This window comes from Stegostoma tigrinum, chromosome 10 (genome assembly GCF_030684315.1).
Source record: "Stegostoma tigrinum isolate sSteTig4 chromosome 10, sSteTig4.hap1, whole genome shotgun sequence".
Taxonomy (NCBI): Eukaryota; Metazoa; Chordata; class Chondrichthyes; order Orectolobiformes; family Stegostomatidae; genus Stegostoma; species Stegostoma tigrinum.
The window spans coordinates 14,043,697-14,058,938 of NC_081363.1; the positions used below are offsets into that span (position 1 = coordinate 14,043,697).

Consider the following 15,242-nt stretch of genomic DNA (forward strand, 5'->3'; position numbering starts at 1 on the left):
CTCAGGTATTGGTTATGAATCCATTGTTTTTTGATATTTACATGAGTGAATGTGGATAAGAACTTAGGAGGCATGGTTAGAAAGTTTCTAGATGATCCCAAAAATTGGTGGCATAGTGGACCGTGAAGAAGATTATCTCAAGAGCACAGAGGACCTCGATCAACTGGACCAGTTAGAATGGCAGCTGGGCTTTAAGCAAGATAAACGCAAGGTGTTACATTTTGTTGAGACAAATCTGGGCAGGACTTATACAGTTAACAGTACAGCCTTGGGGAGTGCTGACAAACAGAGACACCTAAGGGTTCAGGTACACAGTTCCTTGGCACGCTTGCTTCGTGGGTCAGAGCACGAGTACAGGAGTTTGATCATCACGTTAAGACTGTGCAGAACATTGGTGAGGCCACATCTGGAGTACTGCATACAATTCTGGTCACCTTGCTATAGGAAGGATGTTGTTAAACTGGAAAAGGCGCAGAAAAGATTTACAAGGATGTTACTGTGACTGGAAGGTTTGAGTTCTAAGGAGAGGCTGAATAGACTGGGGTTTTCCTTCCTGGAGCCTAGGAGGCTAAGGCATGACCTTATAAAAAGGTTTATACCGTCATGAAGGGCACTGATAAGGTGAACAGTTGCGGTCTTTTCCCCAGGGTAGCAAGGTCCAAAACTACAGGGCATAGGCTGAAGGCAAGAGGGGAAAGTCTAAAAGGAATCAGATGGGCAACGTTTTCACAGAGTGGTGTGTATATGGAACATTCTTCCAGCGGAAGCAATAGAGGTAGTTACATTCATAACATTTAAAAGTCATTTGGATAGGTACATAGATTGGAAAGGTTCAAAGTAATACCTGCCAAATGCACACAAATGGACTATTTCAGTTTAGGAAACCAGGTTGGGCTGATGGGCCTGTTTCTAACTCTAGTCCTTTTGCCAATTAGTTTAAAATTGTCTTCTCAGGTGACAGCACACTCTGCCATTGAAAGCAATTCATTTCACTTTATCCTCCGAACACCTCTATCAAATCTCCTTACCTCATTCTAAACAGGACCTACCTAGCTCTCCCCATAACTGAAGTCTCTCATTTCTGAGTCAATCTAGTGTAGAGCTGGAGGAACACAGCAGGTCAAGCAGCAGAGGAGCAGGAAAGTCACCGTTTTGGGCCCAGACCCTCCATCTACTCCCGAAGGCCCGAAGTGTCAACTCCCCTGCTCCTTTGACACTGCCTGACCTGCTGTGTTCCTCAAACTCCACACGGATTGACTCGGACTAAAATGATATCAGGAATAAGACGGATGGCCTAGTGGTATTATCACTGGACTGTTAATACAGAAACCCAGATAATGTTCTGGGGACCTGGGTTTGAATCGCACCATTGCGGACGGTAACGTTTGAATTCAATAAACATCTGGAATTAAGAGTTTAACAATAACAGTTTGTCGATGGCTGGGGAAAACCCATCTAGTTCACAAACATCCTGTAGGGAAGGAAACTAACATACTTACCTAGCCTGGTCTACATGTGACTCCAGACCCATAGCAATGTGGTTGACTCTTAACTACCCACTAGGCATTTAAGGATAGGTAATAAATGTTGTCTTGCCAGCAACTTGCCTCATCCCGCAAATGAATATATAAAAAAAAAGCAAGAACTGACTCCAGCATCCACAATCTCTTCTATATCCTCAAGGCCTTGGCATTCTTGCTAAAGTTGGTGTTTAAAAGGTTAAATAATTCTCCAGCTGAGGCCTAAACATTTTCACGAAAGGCTTTTACAACTTCTTGTTTTGCACTCTGTGGCTCCTAACAATGCCTTTTGAATGCTAGTTTCGTGGACCTCCTACGTTCACCCTCAAAATATCAGTTCATATTCAACCCCAGATCACTCTTTCTGTAGCTCCTTTGAAAACGCACCATGATGGCTTTTTCAGTTTTCCTGCCAGAATAAAATCACTAAACTTGAGTTGCCACTTCACTTGCCTGCATTCTCTTGAAGGTTCAATACCAACCTTTCATTAATTACATTTAAGATCTTTGTCTCAACCAGAAAACAATTATGCCCAGAACACAAGTCTAGTCAACTGATATGAGAAAGAAGCAGCGGTACTAAACCGTGTTTCAGATAGGAAGGAAACAACTGCTTATCTCAGGCCCTTAGAGAATTTCAAACCTAGAGTGTGCAACCCTTTAATTGTCAAAGGCTTCAATTTTGACAAAGCAACTATTACGTTTTTTTTTCTTATTCATTCACTGGATGTCAGCATCACTGCTGGCCCAGTGTTCATTACCCATCCTTAGCTCCTCTTGAGAAGATGATGGTTAACCATTGTAGCCCATTTGGTGTTACAACACCCATGCACAGTTAGGGAGGGAGTTCCAGGATGCTGACCAAATGAACACTTAAAGATCAGAGATAGATTCAGATGGCAAGCAACTTTTATGTATTGTATTCTGTATACCTACAGCCTTTTCAGTCTAAATTAAAGTGTTGTGCATTTGAAAAATGCTGCTACCTTGTTTAACCCCTTTTTCCCCCTCTTCTCCAAGTTTACTGGGCCATAGACATTAACACAGCTTTCTCCTTTGCAGACACTGGAGATTCTGACTAATGCGTTGTATATTCCCAATATTTCACCATTTCAAATTTCCAACATCTGCAGCTTTCTTAAAAGTAATACCTTGTCTTTCTAATAAGCAACTATGCACAAAGACCACTTCAATGTCTTCATGCCACTTTCAGTCAGCCACATCACTTGATTTGTTATCAGAGAGAATGGGAACTGCAGATGCTGGAGAATCTGAGATAAAGTGTGAAGCTGGGTGAACACAGCAGGCCAAGCAGCATCTTAGGAGCACTCCTAAGATGCTGCTTAGCCTGCTGTGGTCATCCAGCTTCACACTTTGTTCACTTGATTTGTTGTTAAGTGAAATTACCAACTGCAGGCTGACTCTTCGGAGTATGTTGTCTGGAAACTCAATTTAGCACCCACTATTTTTCTCTTAAGCAGACCTTTCTTACTACTTTGGTGGGGGGGGGGGGGGGAGGAGGGAGGAGGAGGAGAAGAGGGATGAGGTTTAGCTCAGTTGGCTGGACAGCTAATTTGTGAAGCAGCGTGATGCCAGTCGGACAGAGCTCAATTCCCACACCAGCTATGGAGGAGTCTCCTTTTCAATTTCTCCTCTTGGGGTGGTGACCCTCAGGCTAAACCACCATCTGATGTCTCTATCTAATAAAGAGAGCACCCCAACGGACTGGTAAAATTATGGACTCTACTTTTATTGCTTCAAAACTAACTTACACTGCAAAATGGTTTATATTCAGAACAAAAGTAGCCACCTGGATTAAAAAGTGGATAAACGTTCTCCTGCTAGATGTCAAATTTCTCCAAAGGAAGCATGCTCATTTATAGTTTTTCCAAGCAAGCGCAGAGGGACATACGACACTACCCGTTGTACTGGTTTCAATTAAAGTTGCTTACAAAGGTCATCATTTTAACAGGCCAGAACATACCCTTTTGATTTTATCAACTATATGGAGATCTTGTGTTTTAGAAGAAAGAATGCAGGTTTGGGAAAGAAAGAGGGTCGCAATAAGTAGCATTTTGGCAATTCAGCGTTTTAAATACCTAACGCAGTATTTTAAAACAGGTTCGCTCCAAACAGAAATCGTGGCCGACAAGCTTCGTCACAAGCTCCACTGCAAACATGAACTACCTGAAACTATGCTGATATTTAAAAAAAAAGCTTCACCCACAGACCAACACGAATAAAACCTCCTGTTATTAATAAACAGGACGAAGTCTGCTACAGTTAGATAACGGTAAGTTAAAATTAAGACTAAGTCTCCTGCGGGTGCAGAGGGTAAAAGGTCGGGGGGGGGGGGGGGGGGGAGAAGGAGGATGGGGTTAAAAGGCCTGAACGCCGGTGGGTTTTAAAGGCCTGGACTCACGGGCGGCACACGGCCTACCGGCTCCTAGTGGGGGGCTACTGCAGTCGCCTCCAGCAGTAGCCTGTCTCCCCTTCCCGGCTCACCATACGGTACTCACTATGGCATGGCTCGGCCCGGTTCCGTTCCACTTCCACTCCCCCTTCCCTAACGGTCACCGAGGTTTACTCTCATCCTTGCGCCTCAGAGACTGATTCTTTTATTTTCTTTTTATGAGCGGGAAGAAAAAAATCGCTCCTTCGGATGTTGAAAGAATTTCTCCCACTACAGTTACACTTTTAATTGTAAACTCGCCCCTCCTTTCGTTTTGTTCCCACCGCCGACAACACCCTCCTTCCTTTTCTCCCCGTTTGCTCCTCCTTTATAACAAAGCGACCGGTCCCAACATGGCGACAGACGGACAAAAACAACAAACCCGCCGCAGCCAGCACCAGCCGGCTCGGCGTCCTCGGTGCCACCTCCGCCTTACGTCAACGCGCACACAACATCATGCTCTCTCGTCAGAACGAAGCCTCACACTCCCCAGTTACACATGCGCACTTACGCGAAAAACAGTCCGGAAATTCCATACATGCTGACGCCAAGGAGCCTTTGGAATTACAGCCCTTGTGCGCAAGCTCCTTAGTTCTTTTGAGCAGTACAAAGCTCCCTGATATTACGCATGCGCCTTGATAACAGCCAGCTCCGTCTCTTTGATCGTGCTCATGCTCCCTATTGTCAATAAGCACAGCCTCGTTGTTAGTGCGCATGTTCATAGTAGCCGGAAGCACAGCCCCGTTGTTAAAATATTCTGAAGGATCACTGTATGCGAAATGTTGACTTTTTTCCCGCTACAGATGTTGCTAGATCTGCCGAGCTTCTTCAGCAATTGCTGTTCTTGTTCCAGCCTTGTTCGTAATGCGCATACTCCTGGATGTCAGGAAGAGCACTGCGGGTGTTGGAAGTCTGAAAGAAAAGTAGGAATTGCTGCAGAAATTCTGCAGACCAGCATTTGTGGAGAGAAAACAGATAAGGTTTTGCGACCAGTGACTCTCCTTTTGAACTCTGACTTTATTTTATCTACAGAGCTATTTCCTGACCTGCTGAGTTTCACCAGCAATTTTTGTTTGTTTCTTTTTTTCCCTCCTACTTTGATTGTAATTTGAAATTTACTGTTTGACCCTAAGAATTTAACAATAGCTTAAGGTTCAAACCTCATATCGGTTCAACAAATTCTCACTCCTGTGCGTTCACTGTCCTCTGTTAATCTGACCTCCAAGTAAACTTCCCATTTTCATGACCTTTGACATGACAAAGACATGGAGGCCATTATAGCAATGTCCATCACAAACTCTGACGACTTAATGCCATTTTGTACACCTCCTTGGGTACTTGCACCTTGGAAAAAAAACTCCCCTATTTTAATTAGAACTGTCTTCAAGCTTTGTTTAGACTTTATTCACCGCTATTTCCCTAGCTACCAAATTGCCCAACCAGTTGAGGATCAGGTTTCGGTTATACAGGGTGTTGGTGACACTACATCAGGATACTGTGCACTATATTGGTCCTTATTTCAAGAAAGAAGTAGGTATGCATTGGAAGTAGTTCAGAGATTTGCTAAACTAATACCTAGAGCAAGTGGGTATTCTATCTACTATAGTCGAAAAAAGTAAGAGGTGGCAGTTGAGATATATAAATCCTGAGGAGTTCAGATGGGAAATATGGAAAGAGTGTTTCCTCTTGTGGGGAAATTTAAATTTAGAAATCGCTGTTTAGAACTAAAGACAATGTTGAGAAGAATATTTTTTCATATGGTGGTTCATAAGTCATTGGCACACTCCTCCTCAAAATGCAGTGGTAGCAGTGTTAATACTTCTACCAACATATTTTCAAGGCAGAGATTGATTCATAATATGCAACGGGGTGAAAGGTTTCTGGGGATCAATAGAAATGTACAGTAATCAGATGAACTATGATCTTGTTGAATGACAAAGCAAGTTCGCTACATCAAGTGGCCTACACCTACTCCTATTTTGTACATTTGTATTTAGAGTCATAGAGCCATGGAAACAGATAGAAATAGACCCTTTGGTTCAACTTGTCCATGCCGACCAGATATCTTAAACTGAATAGTCCCAATTACCAGCATTTGGCCCATATCCTCTAAACCCTTCCTATTCATGTACCCATCCAAATGCCTTTTCAATGTTGTAATTGTACCTATATCCATGACCTCCTTTGGCAGCTCATTCCATTCACCATCTAACTCCCATGTGAAAATGTTGTCCCTCAGGTCCCCTTTAAACTTTCCCCTCTCTACTTAAACCTATGCCTTCTAGTTTTTGACTCCCATACCCTGGGAAAAAGACCTTGGCTATTCATCATATCCACGCCCCTCATGATTTTATAAACTTCTACGAGGTCACCTCTCAGCCTCGAGCCTCCAGGGAAAAAAGCCCCAGTGTTTTCAGCCCCTCCCTGCAGCTGAAACCCTCCAATCCCTGCAGCAATCTTGTAAATCTTTTCTGAACCCTTTCAAGTTTACCAACATCTTTCCTATACCAGGGACACAAAAACTGTATTTTAAAAGTGGTCTCACAAATGTCTTGTACAGCCATACCATGACATCCCAACTGCTATATTCAATGCACTGACCAATCAATGCAGTGTGCCAAATGCTTTCTTCACCACCCTGTCTACCTGCGACTCCACTTGCAAGGAACTATGCACCTGCACTCCTTGGTCTCTCTGTTTGGCAACACTCCCCAAGGCCCTGCCAGTAACTGTCTAAGTCCTACCTTGGTTTGCCTATACAAAATGCAACGCCTCACATTTATTTAACTGAACTCCATCTGCTACTCCTCGATTCATTGGGCCATCTGATAAAGATATCTTGTACTCAGAGATAACTTTCTTCACTGTTCGCTACACTACCAATTTTGGGGTCATCTGCAAACTTGCTAAACATACCTCCTGTATCCACATCCAAATCATTTACAGAAATGATGAAAAACAGTGGACCTAGCACTGATCCTTGCGACACAGCGCTGGTCACAGGCCTCCAGTCCAAAAAACAACCACCACCCTCTGTTTCTTACCTTCAAGCTAATTTTGTTGCCAATTTGTTAACTCTCCCTGGACTCCACATGATCTAACCTTGCTGACAGGTTTACCATGCTCTTTCTAAAGTTAGAGCAATATATAAGGCATTGCACTATAAGATTACAAACTAATAGGAGTCACTTTATTCATGTAAGCAGGATTTCTTTTAATGGCACAAATTACATTTCCACCAAAACAAATTTTACTAACATACAACTTTTAAAAAATCAAAGTTTTAATCCAGGTATTGTATCAAAACTGGTTTTTCATTTATATAATCTGAAGAAGCAATTCAAAGTCTTCAATTTTCTCTTTATTCAATTTGTGGATTATGCTTGAACAGGTATTCAGCCTTAAAAATAAAACAATTTATAATTATTTGTCAATTCTAGATTAGGATAGAATGAGTTACGCAGATGTATTTAGGGAGACATAATTTAATTAGGACATTGATAACCTCTTTCTAGTCATCAGAACTTTAGCTTTGAAAAATATTAGGTTATCAATGGTAATTGTTTGATTAGAACTCCAAGTGCCTACGTTTCTTTTCTGCAAGAAATCAAGAGAATATTACTGACTCCTGTGCAATCATGCATATCTCTTTAGCAGAAGAGGCTAAAATGTTAATATTTCCTGAAGCATGGGAATAAAGATGTTGGGTACTAAATCAGATGTGATCTACTTGCTTCATAGCTCTGTCTTCTTTCACAGCTGTTGAGTTAGTAAGATATTGAATGGGATAGAAAACTGGTCATTTCACCCCCCACAGTGATCATGGCCATGTGCAGTATTGATTATGATAAGTACAATGTCCTCATAGCTCAATACAGAGGAGGAGTCACTGTTGGTTTGTGTTCTAAGTAAAGGGAAATAATTAAATAGGTCGAAGGGATGGTGAGAAGGGAATCATTACTGTATTTCACTCACCAGGAAGTCAACTGGGTCATTGGGCCTTATTTTGCAGCACTCAATCAGTCCCTTGGTCAGTGTTGGCATGACATTCTGCATTAAATAATTTCGTAATGGGACTGAATGAGCTTCAAGAAATTCCTGTTCTTGTCTCTTTACCTCCTCCAGGCGCCTGTTCTGTACAAAAAAAACCCAAACATGTTGACTTTACAACTTACACAAAGAGATAATGGACATAACCCATCTGGTTCATGAACGCCTTTAGAAGAGGAAACCTTCTGTCCTTACCCGGTGTGGCCTAAATGTGACTCCAGACCAACAGCAACATTGACTCTTAAATGCCCTCTAAAATGGCCTAGGATGCAACTCCATTTTACAGGAGTTTAGGAATGGGCAACAAATGCAGGTGTTGATACCAACATGCATTACAATAATAAAGAAAAAGAAATGCGGATAGAGTGGGAAGGTAATGTTTATACAGAAAATCAGCCACAGTCATAGCAAACAGAGGAAACTCCTCAAAAGGTCAAATGGTCCATTCCTGCTCCATTTCTTACATTCTTAGCTAGAATTCATGTACCCATCCAGATGCTTTTTAAATGTCGTAATTGAACGTAGTTTGTCAAAGCTTTTATTATTGTGCTCATTAGGCCAATTCATAAGAATATCAATGTAAGGGGAATAAACCATTTAGACTGTAAGAGGAGAGTGCTGATTTGTAGCAAATGGATTGGTGGAGGTGTTGCCAAGTTTGTTTCAAATTTAAACTAGTTAAGTTGGCTCTGGTTAAGGCATTGCCATGAGAAACTGACCAGAGAATGCTGTCACCTATTAGACGCAGCATATATACATGTTCTTACTGTCTGCAAAGAACAGAAAGCAGTATAAGAGTATTTGTAGTGTTCAAAGATGCATAGGTTAGGTGAATTAGCTGTGGGATATGCAGGGTTATAGGTTTAGGTGGGATGTTCTTTGGAAGGTCAGTGTGGACTCGATGGGCCAAATGGCTTGCCTCCACACTGTAAGGATTCTATGATACTATAATTCCAGTGTGCACAGTTGTGCCGTACTGCAAGTGCAACTGACCCATGTGTGCCATAAACAGACCATCCTTTTGGCTTACCAGCAGCATCCCATTAGCCTTCTAAAGTGAGCGGCGGTAGACTGGCAGTCTGGGATAATGAGTATACTCTGATCAGGTCATATCTCACTCTATATTGCACAAAGCCACGAACAGGCCATAAGCCTAAGGCCCATTAAGAACCTGAGAAGTGCAAAGTAATAACAAAGAAGTACCAGAGAATCAGATTTTGGCTCTGAAATTAAAGCTTCTAAGAACTTAAATCCAGATTTCATTCAAGTATGAAGGATGCAATCATGATGTTTTATTGCAATTTGTGAATGGGAAAAATATAAATTACAAAGCAGGTACATTTGCTCATAAGGCAAAACAAAACTTGTAAAATTGAAAGGAAATATCTCAAATGATGAAAATCTGAAATAGGAACAGAACTGCAACTAATCAGCACTCTTCTCATACGGTCTAAATAGTTTATTCCCCTTACATTGATATTCCTATGAAGATGAGCACAAGAATAAAAGCTTTGACAAAACAGGTGCAATTACAACATTAGAAAGTACAAACAGACTGTGACATCCTTGGTAGGTACCTTCCAAAGGAACAGTTTGTTAATAAATTGTTTTACAAGCAGCATTCAGAAGTTTTTACTTGATAAAAAACACTTACATTAGAGATGTAAGAGATTTAAGCTTTAGATATCAATTCTAATCAGGTGCGAGAGATAACAAGGTATGCAGCTGGATGAATACGGCAGGCCGAGCAGGAAAGCGGACCTTTCGGGCCGAGACCCTTCAGAAATGGGGGAGGGGGAAGGGAATTCTGAAATAAATAGGGAGAGACGGGGAGGCGAATGGGTGGAGAGGCGACAGACAGGTCAAACAGGCGGGGGTGGAGCCAGTAAAGGTGAGTGTAGATGGGGAGTTAGGGAGTGGATAGGTCAGCCTAGGGAGGACGAACAGGTCAAAGGGGCAGGATGAGGCTAGTAGGTAGGAGATGGGGGTGGGGCTTGAGGTGGGAGCAGGGGATAGGTGAGAGGAAGGACAGATTAGGGAAGCGGGGACAAGTTGGGCTGGTTTTGGGATGCAGCTGGGGGAAGGTGAGATTTTGAAGCTTGTGAGGTCCACATTGATCCCATTAGGCTGCAGGGTTCCCTTTTGACTTATTGATCTTTATTAAAGAGATTGCATTGCAACTGATCAATTCACATTCATGCTGGGAGAAGAGCAAAACAAAGCAAAATAGCTTCTGATCGTGATCAAATGGCATATTTTGATGCCTAGTTATATTTTTACTGACCATCACATGCTTCTGCAGGTATTGGATCTTATCTGAACTTGCCAGTATGTTCCATTTATGAATACATTTCCCCCCTTACCCATTCCTCCCAGCGAGCTATTTTCTGTGCAGCTTCATCCGCCTCCCTGCGTTCCCGCTCCGCAACTTCAGCAGCCTCTCTGGCTAGGCGTTCATCTGCCTGCCTGCGCTGCAGTTCTTTCAGCTCCTCATGTGTTGGCCCATAGTTCTTAGCAGATCCCACAATTTTAATAATCTCCTCAATGACTGGAGTGTTTTCAGCATCATTACCTTGAGAAACATCTGAAAGGAACAGTTACAGGCAGCAGTGTCAAATTTTCTTGTACATCCGCTGCAATTCTCAACACAGATGAAAAATTCTGTGTTGAAATCTACCTTTCCTATGCTGGCCAAAATGACTTCTGCATCGTGTGGAGCAAATTACATATCTTTCCTTTATTTCATATTCTTTATGCTTTAAACACTTTGGCTATAGGTATCATCTGTATTCTTGATCTTTATCACTAATTCATACTTTACCCGTATTTTGTCAGCCCTATCAATAGACATTGCTACTAACTATAAAACCCAGCTATTAATCTACATATCTTTTTCTTTGTAACATTGACGGACCTACTGTACATTTCCAGCATTTAAATGTCTTATTTCAGATTTTTGGTGCTCACTGTTTTATTTTAAGTTTAGATTACATTCTAATTAGATACACCTTTTATTATTGCCAATGGAAATCATTAATGATAATTCTGTCAGAGCTAAAAGTAAACCATATATTAAAACAGGCATTTATATTTAAGAAATATATGTAAAAGCACCCAAGATTTTCCATACACATTGTGTCTTCAGACACAGGACTGAAGACAGCCGAGGTACTTCTCCTTTGGGAAGGAGAGAAGGAAAATCAAAGAATGTCCTCATGAGTGACAGAGTTTAAAAAGATACAGTGGCCTTCACAACATCAAGACATGTTGTTTCACTATCACGGAAGAACTTTTTGTTAACCTACTTATCTGCCTCTTTAAAATAACCCTCCCAACATGGTCTGACATGTTCAGTTTATGGTGTCATTATTCATAACACATATTATGATCTAAATGGGTAGTGTAGCTGGCTCAATGGTAAACAGCAATTCCCATTTTCCTGAAAATGTGACCTGGGAATTCTCTTGTTAATATAGGTGTTAGTATGCCCGCTATAATGCAGAGACTGGAGGTGAATCCCCTGATGGGGAGTGGCTGATCTCTGTGTGATGGACTGTGCATAAACAAGGGTTTCTTTTTTGGTGCTTGTGTTGCATCGATAGTGTCCCTGCATCTGAACCAGGAGGCATAAGTTCAAATCCCACCTGATCCAAAAGTGTAACGGTATTGTTGAATGGGTTGATTGGAAAATATAAAATGTAACCTTGAAATTAATGTAAATAATTCTAAGTGAGGCCCTCCTATGTAAATAAAAATACTTGCAAGAATATTTTGTTTTCTGTAAAGTGCAAAATTTTCCTGACTAATCATGTTAAAAAAAACACTTTACACACAATTAACATCCAAACCTGGGCTAGTACTTGGAAAGATGGGAATCAAACCAAGCAAAAGGTTCGACAACAGTAGTCACAAGGCAGCAAACCATGGTTCACAGGTGTGACACAGAGCTGCAAGTTGGTTGGCAGGGAAGTCCTCCCAGTCTTGAGGGATAATAGCAGGAGATGACTGAAATAGATAGATAAAAGGGCAGGAGGGAGAGCACAGGTGGTAAGACAAAATCTGTGGTGGGCCTTGGATACTACCCTGAGGAAATGACTCAAGCTTACCAATGTGCACAGGATGAATCTCAATCTCATCGAAGTAATTAAGGAGTGTCTCATCTTCCGTATTTTGATCCCTGTACCGGGCAAGGTGACGCATGAATTTGTCTTGAGTATAGTGGGTTCCAACCACAAGACTCTCTGGCAGGTTTAAAACACGATTCTTCAGGAACTCATTGGAAGCTTCCAAAGAAAAGATGTATTCTGTGGAGAAAAAGCATAGAAGCAATGAATTATTGCTACAGAAATGATACAGGCAAGATCAGAGGAATGGCACTTTATAAAATAAGTTACCAAGAGAGCTTGGAGGGAGATATAAGAATTAGGAGCAGGAGTAGGCCATCTGGCTCCACGAGCCTGCCCCACCATTTAATAAGATCATGGCTGATCTTTTTGAGACTCAGCTCCACTTACACACCCACTCACCATAACCCTTAATTCCTTTACTATTCAAAAATGTATCTAGCCTTGCCTTAAGAACATTCAGCAAGTACCTTTAACCGCTTCACTGGGCAGGGAATTCCACAGATTCACAACCCTTTGGGTGAAGAAGTTCCTCCTGACCTCAGTCCTACATCTGCTTCCGTTTATTTTGAGGCGATGCCCTCTCGTCCTAGTTTCACTTGCCAGCGGAAACAAAGTTAATAGTATAGTGATGCATTGGGCTTAAGAATTTCCATGCATGATTAAAATGAGTAATTGAGGCTTGTAGAGGAGTCAGAGAAGAGGGAATTGGGGAGTGTAAGGATGAGGAGTGAGTCATGTCAGATTCACCTTTCAGTGGTATATAAATATTCTGGAGTTTTCCCCAATTACCTTTGAGGGTCATCAAATGTCCATTTAGGAATTAAAATAATGAAATGAAATACACTATATGATAGATGATATAGATGGAGGGGGTAAGCTTGATAGTCCAAATGATCTTGGCTCCCATAACTTTATTAAGATTGACGAACAACAGATAAGGATCTATAAGTGAATATAATTTATATAGGTATTTGCAGGTTGGCAGTAACAAAAAAAATGACAGGTATTATTGACACAGCTTTATAAAACTATAAATACAATGAATTATTACTAACCTGGAGTAATTAATTTGTCAAATTGAGGTGATTTATACAAGGTACTTTCTTCTTCCTCATCTTCTTCCACTGTATGACAAGACAAGACTCATAAGGATTAGTTTAAGGACGGAAGAATGAATCTTCTGAAAAACTCAGTAATGTCCGTGCTGCAGAGACACTGAAATGCTGTTCAGTAACTCTGGACTCTTTTTATTAAACTACCACCAAATCATCCACATTACAAATAAAAAAACAACTTAATATGCATGACCCACCAGGGGCAAAATAACAAGGTGTAGAGCTGGACGAACACAGCAGGCCAAACAGCATCAGAGGAGCAGGAAAGCTGACGTTTCGTGTCTAGATCCTTCTTCAGAAATCGGGGAGGGGAAGGGGATTCTGAAATAAATAGAGAGAGAGGGGAAGGCAGATAGAAGATGGATAAAGGAGAAGATAGGTGGAGAGGAGACAGACAGGTCAAAGAGGTGCGGCTGGAGCCAGTAAAGGTGAGTGTAGGTGGGGAGTTAGGGAGGGAATAGGGTCAGTCCAAGGAGGACAGACAGGTCAAGGAGGAGGCAGACCACCGGGAACTATGTTGGGTAAGAGGGGGGGAACTCCATTAAAATGAATTCAGAGGGGGACATAATGCACTTCAAGCTCCATGGTGCCCACCTCTGTCTGAAAGCTTTAAGGGCACAGGTGGGAATCATGTGCTTCCTCTCCAAGGACACACAGGCACAAATGTAGTCGAGAAAGAAGGACAGGGAGTTGTGAACTATGACACCGTCCACAGCTTGCTGCCTGCAGCTGTTGATGGCTACTTTTTCTAGGCCCAGGAGCATGCCTACCAGGGGAGGTCCTTTTATTTGTCCACTTCCCACTACACCAGGTAACCACCCATAACTCATATATACATGTTCAGCTGTGCAGAACCCATCTCTTAAATACTTTGTCAAATATGCATCTCCTGCTCTCAATCGACTCTGGAGTTGTTCTGGTTGACCATTAAAGAGATCCAATATTGACATAAAAGTTCAGACTTCTAGCTAGCTCTCAAGAATCTTTAACCTAAAAATCCTTGAGGGATACAACCAAAGTTTAAATCAGAATCCCCAAATTTTCTTTAACTTCCTCTTTCATGCTTTTCTTCCCTTCTTCAGGAATCTTTTCCACAGCCACCTCACCCCATTGCTTACAATTTTTTTGACCAGTTCAATCCACTCTCATGTCTACTCTGGGTCTGTAAATGGTACTGGAACGCTAGTGAAGGGTACCTTTGTTCTAGCCAATCTCTAAATGGTTTCTGTCATGTCAAACGTGTGATGCACATTCTGTGACCTAGCTGAATTTAGGAGTTTACCATACAGGGGACTGAACATCCAATCAACATCCTATTGCTCCATGCCACAATCAGCTGATTCAGCAGATCTCATGAGTATTCATAGATTTTCAATGGGATTAAATTTTGATTTGTAATATAGTATTTATAAATTATTGCAAAAGTTTAAACTTGCAATTAATTTTTCTTGATTCTTTGCACATCCACTTGCTTTGCCATTCATAATTTGCTGTACATAAACACAGTCTTGCCACGGAACAACTTTCGTATAGCATAATAATCTGTTGCGCTTTATAGATGCAGCAGTGGACACCAAGCAGGAGACACTGTATGATTCAAAATTAACGAAACAATTAGGGATAATTTTATGGCTAGAATTTTGAAGAAGGGCCTGTTTCTGTGCTGTAATTTTCTTTGTTCTTTGTACTCTGGATAGGTTATTTCTGTTTGACTTAGCTGGCTGAGACACCAGTAAATGCAACACCATTCCTCAGTTATTCACAAAAGACCTTCGCTGTGTTACTGACAATCATAATGACCATTATGCAAAAAAGAAAAATGAACTGAGGAAACTTTGTTGTTTGTTGTTTATTGTAGTTTCAAAGAATAAGTATTTGAAAATAGAATTAACTAATTTTTAATTAGTGTCATAAATAAACATTTCGGCCACAAAAGAGCGCCTTGGTTCTTGTTGAGAGCCTTTCTTTCCCTCCTCCT

The 15,242-nt window shown here is 41.4% G+C and overlaps 2 protein-coding genes across 6 annotated transcripts in view; both read right to left on the reverse strand.

The window, feature by feature from the left end:
- The window catches only part of LOC125455594 (poly(A) polymerase type 3-like), a 91,357-nt gene extending 86,927 nt beyond the window's left edge, over window positions 1-4,430 (reverse strand). For 2 of the 3 annotated variants that reach the window (XM_059649017.1, XM_048537754.2), the window contains exon 1: window positions 4,040-4,428. In XM_059649017.1, coding sequence (XP_059505000.1) covers window positions 4,040-4,047 — 8 coding nt within the window. In that variant the 5' untranslated portion in view covers window positions 4,048-4,428. Of the gene's footprint in view, window positions 1-4,039 lie in introns of all 3 variants that reach the window. The other variant, XM_048537753.2, reaches the window with a different exon arrangement.
- A 2,742-nt stretch (window positions 4,431-7,172) lies between these two features.
- Window positions 7,173-15,242, reverse strand: part of ak7b (adenylate kinase 7b) — an 87,314-nt gene continuing 79,244 nt past the window's right edge. Inside the window, exons 14-18 of one of the 3 annotated variants that reach the window (XM_048537755.2) lie at window positions 13,205-13,273; window positions 12,129-12,326; window positions 10,386-10,606; window positions 7,948-8,106; window positions 7,174-7,372 (exon numbers count right to left, since the gene is read on the reverse strand). In XM_048537755.2, the coding sequence (XP_048393712.1) occupies window positions 7,334-7,372; window positions 7,948-8,106; window positions 10,386-10,606; window positions 12,129-12,326; window positions 13,205-13,273 (686 nt within the window). In that variant the 3' untranslated portion in view covers window positions 7,174-7,333. Of the gene's footprint in view, window positions 7,373-7,947; window positions 8,107-10,385; window positions 10,607-12,128; window positions 12,327-13,204; window positions 13,274-15,242 lie in introns of those variants that run through there. The other 2 variants (XM_059649018.1, XM_048537756.2) reach the window with 2 other exon arrangements.